The sequence below is a fragment of the Phyllostomus discolor genome, chromosome 12 (assembly GCF_004126475.2).
Source record: "Phyllostomus discolor isolate MPI-MPIP mPhyDis1 chromosome 12, mPhyDis1.pri.v3, whole genome shotgun sequence".
NCBI classification, from domain to species: Eukaryota; Metazoa; Chordata; class Mammalia; order Chiroptera; family Phyllostomidae; genus Phyllostomus; species Phyllostomus discolor.
The window spans coordinates 16,436,563-16,456,073 of record NC_040914.2 but is presented as its reverse complement, the minus strand read 5'-3'; the positions used below and the strand labels follow the sequence as shown (position 1 = coordinate 16,456,073).

General features: G+C 53.0%; 1 protein-coding gene across 1 annotated transcript in view; it reads right to left on the bottom strand.

Moving 5' to 3' along the window:
* CLPTM1 (CLPTM1 regulator of GABA type A receptor forward trafficking) overlaps positions 1-19,006 on the bottom strand; it is a 28,429-nt gene extending 9,423 nt beyond the window's left edge. The window contains exons 1-5 of the mRNA XM_028529997.1: positions 18,893-19,006; positions 13,260-13,372; positions 6,944-7,067; positions 5,794-5,952; positions 4,452-4,569 (exon numbers count right to left, since the gene is read on the bottom strand). Of these exons, the coding sequence (XP_028385798.1) occupies positions 4,452-4,569; positions 5,794-5,952; positions 6,944-7,067; positions 13,260-13,372; positions 18,893-18,964 (586 nt within the window). The 5' untranslated portion in view covers positions 18,965-19,006. The remainder of the gene's footprint in view (positions 1-4,451; positions 4,570-5,793; positions 5,953-6,943; positions 7,068-13,259; positions 13,373-18,892) is intronic.
* Between the last annotated feature and the right edge of the window lie 505 nt (positions 19,007-19,511).

Sequence of the window (19,511 nt, the reverse complement as noted above, 5' to 3'; positions counted from 1 at the left end):
CTGGCCTCAGTGAGGGCCAACTGGACACAAGTGAGCAGCCACCCACCTGGGTCATGTTCAAGGCAACCTCTGAGGTGTCAGGCATGTCTACCCCAGGGACCTGAGGAATCCCACTTGTGGGACCTGTCCTTAGGGATGACCCCTGCAGGCCACACCCCCTCAGCTCACCTCTGCCCACATCTCCGAAAGCAAGGCAGCAGGCAGAACATCCAAAGAGCACATTCCAGACTCGCTCACCTAAAACAGAGCTCAGCACACAGGGGCACTGAGCCGCCAACCTTCTGTTCAATGCAGTGTAGATAATAACAAAAAAAGGTCATCCTCTGGGATATTCTTCTTAAACTTTTTTAAGACTTTATCTGCTTATTTTTAGAGAGGGGAAGGGAGGAAGAGGGGGTGAGAAACAACAATGTGTGGTTGCCTCTCACCCACCCCACATTGGGGACCTGGCCCACAATGCAGGCATGTGCCCTGACTGGGAATCGAACAAGTGACCCTCTACTTCACAGGCCAACACTCAGTCCACTGAGCCACACCAGCCAGGGCTCTTTTTTAACTTTTAAAATCATGTGTTTATTTGACTTATGTTTTAAATCTAGAAATTATAAAAATATGTCACATCCAGACTGTCCAATCATGACTTGGAGTGCCTCCCCACTTTGCTGACAGCCCCGTACCAGTTCCATAGTAACGACGACGTCACTGGGCGTGGAGGTGCTGGGGGTGGGCGCTGAGACGGGTCAATGAGAAGGGGCCACACCTCAGTGAGTCCGGTTAATGTTAGAACCTAGTCACGGAATAGTCTGTCCACCACTGACATCTTTCCTCGCACTTCAGTTATCCTTCCATTTTTCCCCCCTAAGGCCTTCCTTCTATCTCTAGTTCCATTTGTAAGACCTCAACGTAAACTAGCTTAACTTCTGGAGAAGAAAAACCAAAATGTGATCAAAGGTAAGTGTACCCAATTTGGATTTTAGCACTCTGGAAGTACAAGGGATTTCATTATGTGTTGCCCTAAAGCTTTGTTTCTGCTCCAGAACAACTCTTCATACACTTCCTTTTCCTGTGCGTGCGTCTGGGCTTTTACAGTCTCTGCGGCCTGGCTCACAGCTCCGAGGGGCGCAGCCTGTGGGCCGCGGACACACGATGACAAGGCCTGCCTCTGACACGGGCATGAGCCAAGTCCCCGGAACATGGCTGTGTGCTCACCTGGCCCTTTCTGCCCCAAGTTCTTCTGAATCTGTGTCCTGCCGTCAGCAGGCACGCTTCGTGTTCTGAAGCTGATGGCTCTCTCCCCTTCACAGTCATTTCCCGAGGTCCCTACAGACAGGGGGACTGCACCACGGAGTGGAGAAGCCAGTGGCTGTGAGACTTCACCCACCGCATGTTCCTCAGCAGTGCATTTTATTAAAACCTTTTTAGAATTTTTATTTATGTAATTTTAGAGGGAGGGGAAAGGGAGAGAAACATCTGACATATGAGAGATATATCGATTTGTTGCCTTTTGCACACCCCCAACCAGGCACCCACGGCCTGCAACCCAGGCACGTGCCCTGACTGGGAACCGAACCGGCGGCAATTTAGGTCACAGGTCGGCACGCAATCCACTGAGCCGTAACAGCCGGGGCAACTTTTATTAAATGTTACATTTCTCTTCAGCTTCTCCCGTATCTTTCTCAAGGGGCTCCACAGCACTACCCTCCACCGATGGGGGGATGCTGGCAGGCTTGTCTGCTGACTGAAGCAGGAGGCGCTGCTCTCCCAGCTCGGCATCCATCAGTACTTGACGAAGAGCCAGTATCCCGATTTCTGCCACCAGCCAACCCTGGATGTTGCATTTCTATCTCACTCCACAGCTGTACTGCTTTTATTTCTTGTGGCACAAAAAAGTCTCTGAACAAATTCTTGTTACTTCACATTTTGCAAAATGCAGCACTTTGACCTAGCCCCTCCGCACCATCCTGCCCAAGATCGCTAGTCTGGGGTCCCAGCCACAAAGACTGGGATATTTTTATTTTTTTAAAAGATTTTATTTATTTAATTTTAGAGGAGAAGGGAAGGAGAAAGAGAGGAAGAGAAACATTGATGTGTGAGAGAAATATGAACTGGTTGCCTTTTGCATGAGCTCCAACCAGGGACTGGCCCACAACCCAGGCATGTGCCCTGACTGGGAATTGAACTGGTGACCTTTTGCTTTGCAGGATGATGCCCAACCCACTGAATCACACCAGAGCTGGGACATTTTTTATCAAAATAAGTAAGAAAGACATAACCACACGAATAGAAGTAAATCTGTTATTGTGCTACCCAAAACAGCCAGATGGATCATCAACAAATCCACAGGCGCAGGAAAATGAAAGCAAGATGGAGCTCTCAAAATTCACAGGAGAGTGCTGGCTGGTGTGGCTCAGTGGACTGAGCACCGAACTACAAAGCAAAGGGTTGCCAGTTCCATTCCCAGTTAAGAACACATGCCTGAGTTGTGGGCAAGGTCCCCAGTAGGGGGCGTGCAAGAGGCAACCATACGTTGATATTTTCTCCCTTTCTCCCTCCTTTCCCCCTCTCTAAAAATAAATTAAAAATCTTTTAAAAAAAAAGAGCTTTCTCCAGAGCTGCTGAAACTCAAATATATGCCAACACTCATGGACCTCACGGAAGAGGAGAAGTTGGACAGAAAAGAAAAAACAAACTATGTTCACAGTGTGGTTCAGATGTAAACAGAGTCACACCCTCAGTTATTTGAATACCAAATGTTAACCTAATCAAAATTATGTTAATGTGCTAGGATTTCCTCTTCCAGAGTAGGAAGTCAGGAAATAACATCTCAAACTGAAAAAGCAAGAAATTGAGGTATTGGCTTGTCACTGGGAGCCAGGGGATTAAAAAGCAAAAGAAACAGCTAAATGAACTCGAAAGTCATTGCCTGTGGCGGGTGGGAACTGGGGGAGGAGGGAAAGGGGGAACAGGAGGCTCATGAGTTTCACTGTGTTGATCATTTGAATTTTAAACCACATACAGTTGAGCCCTGAACAACATGGGTGTGAATTGCACAGGTCCATTTCACGAGGATGTAAAAACAAGTATCTGCACTGCTTCTGATCTGTAGCTGGGAATCCACGGATGCAGAGCCAACCATGTGCACTGATCTATGCTGTTTTATATAAGGGATTTGAGCATCCTCGAGTTTGGTACCTGCTGGGGATGCTAGAACCAACCCCCGACAGATACCAGGGACAACTAAGTTTTGGGGGAGTAAAACAATTATAATACAAAAGAAAAAGAAAAGCAAAAAATCATACATACAACCCTGGCTGGTGTGGCTCAGTGGATTGAGCATGGGCTGCAAACCAAAGGGTCGCTGGTTTGATTCCCAGTCAGGGCACCTGCCTGGGTTGTAGGCCAGGACCCCACTGGGGGGCTTGCAAGAAACAACCACACACTGATGTTTCCCTCCCTCTCTTTCTCCTTCCCTTCCCTCTAAAAATAAGTAAATAAAACCTTTAAAAAATTATATATATATTTTCAACTGTGCAGAGGCCTGTACCCCTAACCCCTGTGCTGTTCAAGGGTGCACTGTACTTGTAACAAGAGGTAAGAAAAAGTTTTAGAAGATGCCCTGGGCAGAGAAAATCTGTCTCAGTGTAAGGCCGTGTTAGAAGTCATAAATGGCTACCTCTGACCCAGGGCTTCTCGGGGGCACTCGCAGTCCCAGGGGTTGGTTCAGCCCCAGCTGGCAGCCAGCAAGACTGAGAATGTTGGCCATATCCAATTCCAGGGCCCTCAGCACCTTGCCTGGACACCGCAGGGCACTGCTCGGAGGTGTGTGTCCAATCGCCAAGGGCTCATGCCACCGCCATGCAGGCCCCGTGCAAACAGGTCAAACGGGAGCGAGGCACTGTTCCACAGATTCCCCAAGGGCCACACACTTGGGCAGTGCCCACTCACGCAAGCTGGGTCAGCACAGGTGCAGTTAGGTCACACTGGATGAAACAGATCTCAAAGGTCTTCCTGTCTCCCCCTCCTCATTAAACCAACCCCATCGTCCATTCACACACTGCTCTGGAGTGTCCATCAACCCTCTGTCCATTTACAGACTACTCTGGAGTGTCCATCAACCCGCTGTCCACTCACAGACATTCTGGAGTGTCAGCCAGCCCATCCTGCACAAAAACAGACTGTTTTTGAGCATCTACCTCCACTAAGCCAGGTCCTGCACAGGAGCTGGCTCATCACCTCCTGTCAAAAGTCCCTCTGTCCACCTGCTTCTTCCAAGCCTACTGCTATCCCATCTGTGTCCACAGAGCACAAAGGGTGACCGCCAACCCCAGACCCCTGGGCATAGGGTTTCCGCTGGTCCTTGTGGCCCTGGGATTCAATGCCCTGCACTGGCTTGAGGCACCCAGGCTGCTGGCCACCTAGACGGCAGGTCAGGGCTGTGGGAACTGACTTACTCCGAGACATGTGGACTGTGGCGAGCCGGCGGTACAGGGCCTTCTGCCGGGGATCCGGGTGGAAGCCACTCTTAGTGAAGTATACGTGGATGTAGATGGAGCCATTCTGTTGCACGCTCTGCCAGGCGGGCGACAGGGAGGAGGGAACAGTGAATCCCCTCCCCGAAACAGGCCCCCGCAGCTCCCCACCTCCATTCTCAGTCCCTCAGCCACCTCCGTAAGGTAACACCAGGTGCAGCCGAGACACCCCCCCACCTCAAAGCTGGAAGGAGGGTCAGGCCCAAGTCCTTGGGGATCTCTTTTGCTGCCCCTCAGGTTGGCTGGGACCTCAGGGAGGGAGGGGCCTGGGGCATGGGCGTGAATCCCAGTGGGAGCTGCCCCTCAACATAGGGTAGCAGATCCGCCTCAGAAAGGCTGTGTCCACACCCTGTATCCAGCCGCCCCCACAGACCAAGACAGAGACAGATACAGCAGACATGCCCCTTTCCCTCAGAATGCTGAGGGGACCTGCCAAGAAGAAATGAATGACAGCACAGCCCCATGAAGACATCGACTTCATTGATTCAGCAAATTCACTGATCATTCAACATGCACTGATTCTGCACCAGCCGCACGCTAGGGGCACAGAGCTGGGCACACTGGTCACCAAGACGGATCCAGCGGGCTCGAGGTCCCATTGTGGGGACAGACCCACGTCCAGGTAAGGACAGCCCCCAGCATGGGCAGGGCTGGGTGTGACAGACTGGAGAGAGTGGCTGCCCGAGAGTCGGGAAGGGTTTCTTGCGGAGGCAGAATTTACGTCTGGGCTGCCCGAGTCCAGAGCCAGGTAGCCTGAGTTTGAATCTCTCACTAGCTGTGTGACCTTGGGTAAGTCGCTTAACCTCTCTGCACCTCCATGTCCTTATCACTGGAGAGAACAGTCCCCACTTTGTAGGGCTGTAGGGGGGTTACACCAGCTGGCCTGGCTGGGTACCCTGCACACTGTAAGTGCTTAATCGCCGCTCACTATTACCTTCGGACGGGGCTGCCTGCCTGACCAGCTGTGACCTCACCGGCCCAAGGATGGTCTCTGATCTTTCACTGGTTTAGACCCGGAAATACACCAGCCCTGGGGGTTTATCGGCAGGGTCCCAGGCCAGTTCCAATTCTATCCATGTGGGGCTGTGGGGAGGCCAGGGCGCAGAGGCCTCCGAGAGCGGCGTGGGGCCACAGGGCACGTGGGCTGAGGGCACAGCCAGGCTTGGGGCCTGAGCTGCAGAAAGCAGGACAGGGAGTCGGTCCGAGGAAAGTCCCCTGGAGCAGGTCCAGCAGCCCTGGGCCTGAGCCCCGGAACTGTCCCCACCTGTGGAATGTCGAGCTCAGCAAAGTGCTGGTAGCAGCCATCCGAGTTCTCGCCGCTGGTCCAGTCGCCGTATACAAGGTCGTGCTGCTCCCAGAAGAGGGCCGACGTGGCGTTGAAGTCTGTAAAGTGCTCGTGCTCTGAGATGTACACGTGCAGGTTCTGTGGGGGGGAGGGGGGCTTGTAAGAGCCTCTGAAGGGGACAAAGAGCAGACGGAGAGCAAGGGCAGAGGCCAGCACCCTAACATGAGTAACTTTGTTAGTGGGGAGAAGAGTAGTAGCTGGCAGAATAAATCTCTTCTCACACCCCGACCATGCCTGTCCTGGTCTGGTCCACGGTGTCTATGACCAAAAGCCAATTAAAGAGTGGACAGCCTGGCAATGAGAATTTGGGGTTAGAAGGGATCATGGCGACCCTGAACCCTCTTCTCCCTCCTCAGTCTCCCACGCCATCCTGGACAGAACTCCAGCAGCTTGTGGACACAGCACGGTCAAGACCTGCAGGAGCGCCGGCTGGCTGCTGCAGGTGCAGGGAAGCCACCCTCTGAGAACTCCCTCCCTTCCCAAGTGCCTGTGGCTGCCTCTGTCCAGAGCCCTGAAGGCCCACTGACCGAGATGGGCTGAGCAGTGGCCCTCTGATGACCAGAACTCTGGAGACCGGGTATCCCAGAGCTGCAGAGAACCACGAAGGAGGGAGGAGCCTGGATTACTGGGGTCTGAACACTTGCTTCGGATGCTCCTGAGCCTCGGCTGCTCTGGGTTCCTCCTCTCCCTGCCTCTGCCCTGCTCCCCAGCCTGCTCAGCCTCTCCTTTCCTTTCCCGTCTCCCACATACCTCCCTTTGCAACTTTTAAAGCCTGACCGTACTTTTAAAGTAAAATACATTAAGGACCCTGTTAAAATAGTCTTTAAGCAACTGAGTGACCCTTTGGATGTCCCTAGAAATAGGACTTCCACAAAACCAAAAGAACTTATTTTTCCTCATGGGTGCCACGTGAGTGACAGGTTTCATGGGCTGTGGACAGGCCCAGAATTCCTCAGCTCTGGACCTGCTCACAGACCCGCAGTAACCAGGGACCGGACCACTGCCCGCGTCACTGCCCCACCCTCCCTGGTACTCTCCTCCCCTGTGTGGCCTCCCAGCCGGCGGTTACCATTAAAGTGTCTTTGGGGAACAGGTTGCGGCTGGCGACGCGCGGGGCTCCTCCGGGGCCCACCTGGTCCTGAGGGGCCTGCCCTCGGCGGAACCAGCTGCTGATGGCCCAGATGATGAAGATCCTGAGGAGGGAAGCAGGGCAGGTGTGAGTTCCCGTCTGTTCTTTCCAACGTGGATCCACTGGCACATGCTGGGGCCTGACCTGGGACTGCTGACCAATTATGGAAGGTCCCTGAGAAGGCAGTCACAGGGCTGGTGAGTAGATAAGATGCCCCCAAAGGCCATGTCTGGGGAGAGACCCCAGACTCCATGGTTTGCTAGTGTGGGGGGCCTGGCACTGCCCCGGTCTCCATGCAGACACCCCGGCACCAAGTCCTCCAGGACCTCCCGGTGACCGCAGGGCGCAGGGGCTTGGACCCTTGAAACCTCCCACCTGGGAAACGTGACATCCCAGTCCCCCTGAACCCCTCAAGTGAGACAACCCAAAGAATCTGGAATCCCAGTATTTTACAGGCTCGGAACCTTAAAGAGCAACATTTTAGAAACCTCAACTAAAAACTGGCAAGGCAGATAGTAAATAATGGGTTAGTCCTAATTTTATTTTTATTCTTTTTATTTGTTTACTTATTTATTTATTTTTAGAGAGAGGAGAAAAAGAGGGAGAGAAACATCAATGTGTGGTTACCTCTCAAGCACCCCCTACTGGGGACCTGGCTGGCAACCCAGGCTTATGCCCTGACTGGGAATTCAACTGGAGACCCTCTGGGTCACAGGTTGGCACTGAATCCACTGAGCCACACCAGCCGGGGCAGTCCTGGTTTTTAGCAGCAGTGGGCTCAGTTATTCAGACCAACTCTCCTGTTGGAAAAAACCTGGAAAAGCCTGATAAAAATGAACTCACTAAGCCCTGACCGGCATAGCTCAGTTGGCTGGGTGTGGTCCTGCAAAGCGAAAGGTTACCAGTTCAATTCCTGGCAGGACACATTCCTAGGCTGTGGGCCTGGTCCCCAGCTAGGGCACATGCGAGAGGCAACTGAAAAATAAAATAAATCTTTAAAAATAAATAAATCAACCAAAGTGTCCCAGGTTCGATTCCCAGCCAAGGTACATGCCTGGGTTGCAGGCCATAACCCCCAGCAACCGCACATTGAAGTTTCTCTGTCTCTCTCTCTATCTCCCTCCCTTCCCTCTCTAAAAAAAATAAAGAAAGAAAATCTAAAAAATAAATAAATAAATAAATAAATCTTAAAATAAATCTTTAAAAAAATGAACACACTAAGAATATCAATATTAGTTTTATATGTATAATTATATACCTTGATACAGCAGGAATACATATATACTGCTTATGTGAGAAAAAATATAAGTATCTGCTGTATTAGCTCAGGTCTCTCAGACACAGCAGCTGTGTCATTATTAAGTAAGACAAGCACTGCTAGTTAATTACAGGTGTGAGAAGCCAGAGAGCAGAGGGGCTGTGAGCCCAGGATCTAGGCTGCAACCCCTGGCTCTGTAGCCCAGCTCTGCCACTCACTGTGTGACCTCTGATGAGACTTGTAACCCCTCTCAGCCTCCATTTCCTGCACAGTAAAATTGGGGCTAACACCACCCCTCTCATAGGAGCATTCAATGCACTGATTCAGATACAAAGCAGTAACATCTACGTATCATCCAAATGAAATCTGATACACATTCGGAAGGTAGAAATGTTACTTATTGTTGTCATTTTCAGCACAGGATAAAGGCACACAAAACCTCTGCAATGGAAAACCACCACAAGGGAATTCTGGTGTGGGCAGGGTACTCCCTGCCTAGCCCCAAACTACGCCAAAGGGCAGAACCAGGCAGGGGGACCTGTCTCTACATAGAACCCATGGAGCCCTGGCGTCTGGGGTCTCAGGAGCCTCGGCCCAGCTGAGCCACCCGCTGCCTCCCCAAGAAGTCCCCAACGCACACAGCTGGGGAAGGTCTAGCACCACCCATCTCTGGGGACCCCTCCACCTCCCAGAGAGGCTCCCACCTGAGTGGCTACACCAAGGGAGCGTGAGGGAGCGTGAGGGAGCATGAGGGAGCAGGGACGCCCACTGGCAGCTTTGCCCTGGCTTAGGGTGTGGCCTGTGGGGGCCCCACCCAGTCTGGTCTTCTGCGCCCCTGTAAAACGAGGCAGATCGGACCAGACCTTTTTAGGATTCCAGCTCCCCAGAGCCCTGAAGACATGAGAACATCTGCATGTACTCTCATACCCACAGTTTTGGGGACCCACTCAGAGGCTCACAGACACTGCCCTCCACCCATGTGCCCCAGGTCACGGAGCTCTGCCGGAGGATGCCAGGCCTGCAGGGGACCAGCCCACACCTAATGCTTTTCAACTTCCCTGAGTAAGGAAATAAAAGATTTCGAATCCTCACCCCTACTCCACATAGATATTACTTCCATGGGTTCATAAAATGTTTTAATTTATGAAGAGACGTACAGTGAAACTTTCCCTCCATTTACCTACCCAGTTCCCATCCCACCTCCCCTCCAGGTAACCAGTGGTGTAATTTGAAGATGTAGCCCACCCCCTAAAAAGGCCATTTTAATGCAGTCTGCTAGAAGCTTTGGAGAGTTTGCAGAGCCCTCAAAACAAAGCCTGAATTCCATTTTAAGAACTCCAGGAGAGGCTCCGAACTGCTGTTTGGTGCTGCTGGCTCTAAGGAGGATTAGCCTACGCTGTAGCTGCAGGAAAAATGCCTCTCTGAAGGAAGTTCCTTCCTGTACTGACCTGGAGGATTTCTAAGACATATTGTTAATGAAAAAAAAAATCAAGGTGCAGAACTGTGTAAAATAGGCTGCCTCACGTAAAAGTGAAGGAAAAGATAAAAATACTTGTTACTTGTACCTTCTGAAAGCATAAAAGAAACGGCTATATAAGAAAATAATGCCCTGGCTGGAGTGGCTTAGTGGGTTGAGCACCGGCCTGAGGACCAAAAGGTTGCCAGTTCAATTCGCGGTAAGGGTACAGGCCTGGATCAGGTCCCCAACTGGGGGTGGGTGAGAGTCATTTCTCCCCCTCTCTTTCTCCCTCCCTTCTCCTCTCACTAAAAATAAATAAAAATCTTAAAAAAAAAAGAAGGAAAAGAAAACGCTGAGCTCCTATTGGACATAGGGGAGGAGAGGACCGGGCAGAAAAGGGATGGGCCCTACAGCTGGCGGAGCTCAGGGCCCAGGTCGGGAGAGGCACACGGAGCCCCTGCTGATGGCTGGGCTGATGGCTGACGAGGGCAGAGTTCCCTCCTCCACAGCTTCTCGGGTCCTGTGTGACCTTCTCAGGGGGTTCTGTGCGACCAGGCAGGTGCCTGGTCCCCCGCCAGGATGTGATCCGCGACTCCATCAAGGACTGTGGGCGACTATCTTTTAGCTGTTTCTCTTTATAACACACGTTCTCGAGTTTTACAAACAGTGAACAAAAGCCATCTAAAAGCAACCGTGACCATCTCTGAGGGAGCGTGTGCCAGCCCCTGCACCCCCAGACGACAGGGGTTCTTGGGGAATGGAACTCCTTCCACGACCTGTGAGCTGCTGGGACTCCTCTCCGAGGTGGAGACGCAGGCCTCAGAGGGGTGGTCACCTAACCAGCTCGTACAGCTTGGGGAGGGGCGGGGTGTGGCAGCTAAGATGTCCGAGCAGGCCCACTCTTAGACACAGTCTGACGCTACCCGCCCCTCTAAATTTTGGCAGCTGACCCCCTATTTTGGGCAAGCGGCTGCTCCCAAGTTTCCTCTACTCTGAACAACCCTGTCTGCAAGCGTCCTTATGCAATCTCATTTAGGCCACTCACAGGTCCATATTTACACAGGACGGCCACCAATGCATTATACTTCTTTGGCACGTCTTCTTCACGTTTTTCTGTATTGTCTGGGTTGTTTTATTTTTGTACAATAAGCATGTGTTAGTTAGAAGTTTGGGGGGGAGGGAGCCAGTAAGACGGCACAGAGAGACAAGTCGGTGCTCCCCCTGAACCACTATCCTGCTCCCCCTCAGAAACAGAACCCTTGCTTTTCAGCAGGACGCTCGGCTTTCCAAAACAGAGACCACACTTCCCAGGTTCCCGTGCATCTGGCCATGGCCAAGTGGGAGTGCTCTAGCCAGGGGGATGACTGTTTTAAAGATTTTACTTACTTATTTTCAGAGAGAGGGCAATGGAGGGAGAAAGAGAGGGAGAGAAATACCGATGTGCAATTGGTTGCCTTTTTCATACCCTCACCTGGGGACCTGGCCTGTGACCTACGCACGTGCCCTGACTGGGAATCAAACTGGTGATCTTTTGGTTCACAGGCTGGTGCTCAGTCCACTGAGCCACACCAGCCAGGGCAGGGATGACTGTTTTAAACAACGATGTCCTGAATCCCTTATAGCTGATGAGGGGCAGAAGTGGCTGCCTGACTGCACAGTCTGCTCTTTTGACCATTTTGCTGCTTCCCCAGGAAGAAAAAGAAACGTTCACTTTGTAGAAACATAAACAAAGGCCCTGCCACCAGGTCTAGATAGGCAGAGACAGAACCCAACCCCAGGTATATTCCACCGCCCCACCCAGTATCTCCCCAGGGCCTCAGTCAGAAGCCAGGCTTCAAGAAGGCATGCCCTGTGCTCCCATGGCCCAGGAATGGCCATATAAATCCACAGGTAGAAGCACCACTACCTTTTCCTATTTGCAAAAGGATGGACTGGTCCTGGCTGCTGTAGCTCAGTGGATTGAGTGCTAGACTGTGAACCAAAGGATTGCCAGTTCAATTCCCAGTCAGGGCACATGCCTGGGTTACAGACCAGGTCCCCAGTAGGAGGCATTCAAGAGGCAACCACACATTAATGTGTCTCTTCCTCTCTCCCCTTCCTTTCCCCTCTCTAAAAATAAATTAAAAACTTTTTTAAGCCCTGGCTGGCGTAGCTCAGTGGATTGAGCTCGGGCTGCGAATCAAAGTGTTGCAGGTTCGATTCCCAGTCAGGGCACATGCCTGGGTTGCAGGCCACGGCCCCCAACAACCACACATTGATGTTTCTCTCTCTCTCTTTCTCCCTCCCTTCCCTCTCTAAAAAAAAAAATAATAAAATCTTAAAAAAAAAAACCTTTTTAAAAAAGATTAAATAAAAAAAAATAAATAAAATCTCAAAAAAAAAAAGGATGGACTATATGACTCCACTTAAATGAGGTACCAAGAGCAGTCAAATTCACAGAGACAGAAAGGCTGGCAGGAGGGGAAGAGGAGGAGCTCATGTTTAATGGGCACAAGGTTTCCATCTGGGAGGAGGAAAAATTTGTGGAGATGAATGGTGGTGACAGTTGCACAGCAATGTCTACGCACTTAATACCACTAAAGGCCACACTTAAAAATAGTTAAAATGGGCCCTGGCCATGTAGCCCCATTGGTTAGAGCACTGTCTCAATACGCCAAGGTTGTAGGTTCGATCCTTGGTCAGGGCATATACAAAAATCAACCAGTGAATGCATAACAAAGTGGAATAACAAATCGATGTTTCTATCTCCCTTCCTCTCTAAAACCAATCTTTAAAAAAAAAAAAGGCCCTCGCTGGTGTAGCTCAGTGGATTGAGCACAGACTGTAAAGCAAAGGGTCGCCAGTTCGATTCCCAGTCAGGGCACATGCCTAGGTTGCAGGCCAGGTCCCCAGTGCGGGGTATGTGAGAGGCAACCACACACTGATGTTTCTCTCTCTCTTTCTCCCTCCCTTCCCCTCTTTAAAAAATAAATAATTTTTTTAAAAAGTTAAAATAGTAAATTTTATGCGTACGTTGTGTCTGAAGTGTATCCCCCCACTCACATGCGACGTCCTAACCCTCAGCACCTCGGTGACTGTATCTGGAGACCAGCCTGTAAAGAGGGCACTAAGACTGAGTGAGGTCCCTGGGGACCCAGTCCAATAGGACTGGTGTCCTTCTAAAACGAGGAGAATCAGACACAAGCACTCACAGAGACAAGACCATGTGAAGACGCAGGGAGGCGGCCACCCATAAGCCGAGGAGAGAGGCCTCAGGAGAAAGCAGACAGGCTGACACCTCGATCTCGGGCTGCCGGCCCCCAGCACTGTGAGGAGTTAGTGCTGTTTACGCCTCCCGGTTTGTGCTGTGTTCCGGTGTCCCCAGAATGTCAGTAACGTGGTCTATTTTACCACATACAAGAATTCTACTGTACAGGAAAAAAAAGACTCCCCGCCAACAGAAAAATGATGGTCATCCTCGAGGACTTTTTCCTTTTTTCTTTATGCTTTCCTTATTTCACCTTCCTGAAATGAGCAAAAGCAAAGCAGCACCTGCGCACCTGAAGAGCACACCTTTGATGACCTGCCAGGCATTGGGCGCTGGCTGGGGTGGCGGGTTCTGGGGCTGGGTCTCTGCGGGCAGGTCCCTCCCGATGCTGCCATTGCTGGTCACCTGCAGGAGACAGAGACCAGGGTGAGGAGGGAGAACGCAGCCTGAGGCACCAGGTGTGTCTGAGGCACCCCTGTGTCCCAATGCCTGGCACAGGGTTGAGCACAGAGAGGGTACCTGCTCCAGCCCAGGGGTCGGGGAGGGCCTCTTGGAAGAAGGGACATCAGAGCTGAGACCTAAAATACAGGTGGCCGGTGCAGAGGAGGCAATGAAGGAAGCAGCAGGTGCAGAAACAAGGGTGGTGAGAGCCACAGTCTGACTCTGAGGACTGTCCATTGCTCTGCGGGGCTGGGGCTGGAGCCCAGGGAGCGAGGAGGTGGCTATGGGGGACAGTGCAGAAGGGGTCATGTGGCAGGTGCAAGGTGTGGGTTTATCTAAACAGTCCTTCCCGGGGCAAATGGTTCCCAAGGCCCCCTCTGTGGCCATTCCCGTGCGGGACCATCGTTTCAGGAGCTCCTGAAACAGCAGGTGAGACAGAGAAAAACGCACCCAGAGCATGAGCCACAGTGAAGGCAGGTGCAACAAATGCAGCATGCACCACCCTCGGGCCATGACTCCGTGCACCTCCATGCGGGCGAGTGGAGGCATCGGGGGCTAAGCCACCTGTGTGCATCCCCAGGAAGAACCACTGCTGCAGGTGGAGGGGGGGCGGGCAGGCCGGCGAGTCGGGCAGGGCTTCCCAAAGGAACACCCCTCACTCAGAAACAGAAGCTCAGCAGCAGAGAATTTCACATCAGGTTTGGAAGGCCCAAGATAGAGAAATTCTTCCCACCCCTCCCCTTGCACCTGCCGCCTCCCCAGTCCTGCCCTCTTCCTTCCTCCCAGCTCTGTCCCCTCACCCCTCAGCCTTCGAGAGTAGGACGGAGACTGTCATGGTCACCAGGCAGGCAGGGCGGGGGCTCAATAAATACCTTTGGAATCAACAAATGTTCCCTGAAGGGCATGGCCCCAGCACCTAGGCCGCCCAAACCCACCCACTCCAGGGTCTCTACTGTCCAGCCCTGCCCGCACCACGGCCCCGAGCCCACTCCTCTGCAACATCTTCTGTCAGCCTCAAAAGCCCCGGGGGACAAGGACAGAGGCTCTCCTGGCCACGTGCTGCTGCCAGGAAGCTGCAGCCAGCATTTGTTAAACTGTCATCTGTGGCTCCCTGTCCCCTTCACCAGCAAGTGCTTTTCCCTGCCACTTCCCACAGCTCGGGACAGCACCATGGTAAGGGGTGGGAGCTCCGCGGCCCGCCAGACCGAGGGTGAGGGACTTGTCCCGCTGCTCCCGGCTGTGACATCTTGGGTGTGTTGCCTCCCCTCTCTGACCCAAGGGCTGGGGCTGGACTACAGCTATGTTTGGTTCCTTCGTGTGTTAACAAAGGCATTTCCTGAGCACCCACTGTGTACCAGGCCCTGGGTTCAGCGGGGGGACCAGTGGTAGAGATACAGCTCTGGGCCCTGCCCTCCAGCGCTCAGGGTCTAGAGGGAAACACACCCACCAAACAGTAAACAGGATCACTAAATGCAGTAAACAGGCCGTGGTTGGTGTGGCTCAGCTCACTGGGTGACATCCCGCAATGCGAAAGGTCACCAGTTCAATTCCCAGTTAGGGTACATGCCTGGGTTGTGAGTTTGGTTCCCGGTCGGGGTGCACAGGAAAGACAACCAATCAACGTTTCCCATACTGATGCTCTCTCTCTCTTTCTTGCTCCCTTCCCCTCTCTAAAAATGAAATATTTTTTGAAAAATAATAAATAGGAAAAGTGCTCTGGAGGAAATAAGCAGGGGGAGATGGTAACAACTTTTGGATTGAGGGGATCAGGGAGGCCTCCCCGAGGAGCTGTCTTTGACACGTGGGCAAAGGACGTGCTGGGGAGAGGGAAAGGTTCCGGGAAGGAGCTGGCCAGGGAGCCGGAGAGATCAGACAGGCACAAGGGCGCCCTCATGCAGGGCTGGATTCGGGGCAGGGAGGGCAAGTAAGGGTTTCCAGCAGGTCTGAGCTGACTCTGGATCAAGAAACGGAAGCTTGAGGCCAGGCTAGGATTTGAACCCACATCACGCTGGCTCTCAGGTCTGTTCTCTTATCCGCAACCACAGACAAACTGGCTGGAAGCCTTCCCACGGAAATGCAAATGAAAACCGCAATGACACGTCACTTCACTAGGATGGCCAGCACCAGAGAGGTGGGCAGCCACAAGTGCAGGCGGGGGTGTGGAGAAATCAGAGGGGCCGTACACTGCTGGTGGGAAAATGGACCACTGCTTGGAAAAACATGGTCGATGCCTAAAAAGCGAAACATGCACCTGCCATACAAACCAGCAATCCCACTCCTGGGTCTCTACCCAAGAGAAATGAGAATGTATGTCCACTAGACAGCTTACTCGCCAATGTTCACAGCAGCCTTATCTGTAGTAGCCAGAAGTAACCAGATGTCCATCAGGGAATGGATGAACAAAGTGTGATGCGTGTGTGCAATGGAACACTACTCCACAACAAAAAGGAACACTGCTAGGGGCAGAGCGTGACTGCAAAAGGGGGTGCGTGTGCTCTCAGGCCAGACTGTGCTGACGCTTGTACTGCACAACTGCGTAAACACACTAAAAGCCGCTGAAGTCTATACTGACAACAGGTCAACGTTACGGTATCTAAATCACACCTCAATAAAAAGGTAACTTCCGGTGGCTCCCACTTCCCTCAGAGTGAAGGCAAAGTCCTCACCATGGTCCTGACCTCCCCCCTCCCTCCCCCACCTCCCTGCTCTCACCCCTGTCCGCGCACTCGCCAGCTCCAGCACACCAGCCCCCTCACTGCTCCTTCCTCACATCAGGCACCTTCTGCCTCTCCGGGCCTCTGCACTGGCTGCTCCCCTTACCTGAAAGGGTTCCCCCAGGTATCTGCGTGCCTCCCTTCCTCATCCCCTTCAAGTCTTTGTTCAAATGTCACCTCCTCAGAGAGGCCTTCCCAGACTACCCTGTTTAAATTGCAACTCCCCTTCCCACGCTTCACTGCCTGTCCCCCTCCCAGCTTTATTTCTGTCCATGGCACTTACTACCATCTGACTCACCACATAGTTTCTTCTCTATCTTACAGTTAGTCCCTGTCTGTTCTTCTACCCTGACCCTGAAGCCCCCAGATAGAGCATGAGCTTCAAGAGGGCAGGGCCCTCTGTCTCATTCACAGCTGCGTCTCCAGCGCTAGCAGGGGGCCTAGCCTGTAGTGGGGACAAAATACACATTAACCGAAGGAATGGATGGTGGATTTCGGGGCCCCGTGTCTCAGTCCCTGGCTGACGGAGGAGCAGGCTGGCTGGAGCATGAGACTGCCGAGGCCTGTCTAGACACCATAGGATGGGGGAGGGTGGTGGTGGCTGTGGACATAGCAGAGACTAGGACAGCTCCTGTTCCTGTCCAGTCTCACACAGAATACTCACTAAGGGTCCAGGAAGCAGCTGAGACCATGAGGCTGGGCCGGGGCTTGGAGTGTACGGCCTGGGACGTCCTCACTGAGCACCTGGATCCACTGTGGGAATTCCACCTCAGCTTGAGATGAGCCTCAGCCGAGCCTCTGCCTCAAGATCCATTCATCTCACAAACACTGAGCGTCTGCTCTGTGCCAGGTCCTCAGCTGGGCAGTGCTGGGGACACAGTGATGACCAACACAGTCCCAGTTCTGCCCTCCAGGGGCTCCCAGTCCAGTGGAAGAGACGGATGGACAGTGACAAGTCAATGAGGGCACTCGGGACAGAGGAGCCTACAAGGCAGTGGGAGCCCTGACCCAGCCTGAGAGGGTCAGAGAAGGCTTCGCAGGGGAGAGGAGATCTGAGAGGAATAGGACTTGTAAGGATCCACCAGGTAAAGAGGGAGAAACATAAGCACGGGTCCCGTGATCAGAGACAGCAAGGCACATTCCTGAAAACAGAAGGGCTTCAGAGTGGCCAGTGCTCCCCTCATCCCAGTGACTCTCCAGCAGGGGCAACTGTGCCTGCCCAGGGACAGTCAGCAATGTCTGAAGACATTTTTGCTTGTCACAACTGGGGAGGGGTGTGTATGCTACTGATATCTGATGTGTAAAGGGCGCCGCTAAATGTCCTAAAGTGCGCAGGACAGCCTCCCCTAGTGAAGAACTGTCCAACCCAAAATGTCAGTAAGTGCTGAGGTGCAGAAATCCTAGTGTAGTCTAAAGGAAGTCAGGTCGTGCAAGGCCTTGATCTGCAAAGAATTTGTACTTTATCCCAAAGGCAAAGGAGTACTGTAAGTCTTGACAGAAACATGGAGGGAGAAGGACCTTTGAGCAAGACTGGGAAGCCCCTGAGACAGGGACTGAATCTTCAGTCCAGTGCTAACTAGGCAGACATCTGAGGCCACCCCCAAGCCAGGGCCTAGTTGAAGATACTAAACCAGGTATGTGGGGTGGGTTCTACCACATAAATCTCATCCTGATGTCCTCCCAGGTGACGGTATCTACCCCTCCTCTTGGCTCCCTTAGTCCCCCGCACAGAGGTCTGTCACCACCCTAGTCATCCGGGATTAAAATTCTTTACATGTCAGTCTCTCCCACTCCACTGATGGCAGGGACACGGCTGTAGCCATCTTTGTGGCCCGTCACATGGCCGGCCCTCCTGATTAACCCCTCCATTCACCACTGGAGAAATAAGGGCCCAAAGAGAGGCAGAAACTAGCACAAGGTCACAGAGAAAGTCAGCTTCATTCTCCCCTCCCAACCTGAGTGCCTCTCCCCTGTGCTGCCTCCCACATGTCAGTGACATCCCAGTGGGTGGGTCGACAGCACCTTACTGTCACTCCACAGATTTCCTGAACACCTGAAGGGTGGCTGCCTGAACTAGCGGCCTCAGTTTAGTTGAGGCGGTGATGGGTCAGAAGGCAGCAGCATCTGGACTAAACCTCCCACAGGATTAGTTTATCATAAAAGCACACCTATCCCGTTCCTGACCACCCCGGCTCCACGAGGTCTGGTAAGTGCTGTATGGAATGAATCCCAAACCCATCCTGAGTGACCTTCTGCAAGCGACTTAGTCTCGCTGTTCCTTGGATTCCCATCTGTAGTATGGGTCTCTCAGCCTCCAGTGCCTGTACCCTTACCCACGGTGACTTCCTAACTTCCCCCAGAAATACAAAACTCTCAATTAATCAGTCATTGACCACACGTCAGGCAGACACTGCAAGAAAGACCCTGAACGCCAGACAACTCTAGGAACGGCCATGGATCCTGGAATCGGGAGTCCAGAACTCAGGAGCCAGGGTACAAGTCTGCGTCCCTGCGCGCCAGTGTCCGGCTCGGGCAATAAGTCCGGTGGCCGCCCAGCGCGAGCATGCAGGGGACCTGGCGCGCAACAGGGCCCCGCTTCCCTCACTGTACGGACTCCCGGGCCGCCCGGCCCCGGCTGGGCCCGGTATTCAAGGTCCCTCTGGGTAAGTGGCGCCTAATGCACAGGGTTCTGCGCTAAGGGGCAGGACAGGCCCCGTGAGAGGCCCCCCAGGTGGGGAAAACCCCCTCAGTCCCCTCTCGGCCTCCGTACCTGACCGGAGCCGCCTCCTCCGGCCGCCACCACGGCGCTGCCTGCCCCGTCCGTCTCCTGCGCCGCCGCCATCTTCCCGCTCCGGGTCCCCGCCCCCGCCGCCAGCCCCGCCCCGTCCCCGACGGCGCCAGCGCGATCGCGCGAGATTTCACCTTTGCTTGACCCGCCGGCCACCGTACCGGACAAGAGCGCCACAGTCGCGCTTCGGGGAAGAGCAGCTTCCGGCTATGAAGGACTCAATCCAGCCACCGTATTTTTCCCTCCTAGTAGCCCTTTTGTTTTCCCCTAGTATACACACTGCCTGCTCCGAACTCCCGGGACTTTCTCGACTAATATATACGCTTCCCACAGTCTCCATTATTTCTGCTCCCTCGAGTAAACCCGCCTCTTCCAGGTATATATGAGTCTTCTAAGCCGTCCCGGTCGCTTCACTCCGCTGGTTCTTCGAGTTCTTTCCGTTCCATAGTTCTTGAGCTTCCCCGGCCACCATAATGCTTCAAAAACGTCCGTCTCGAGCCACGCCCCCTCCTGCATTAAAGGAACCTTCCTGGCCACCGTACCCAGATTCGTTAGCATCGTAGCTTGTTTGGCCAATACCTTCGTTCTCTGACCCCTTTTG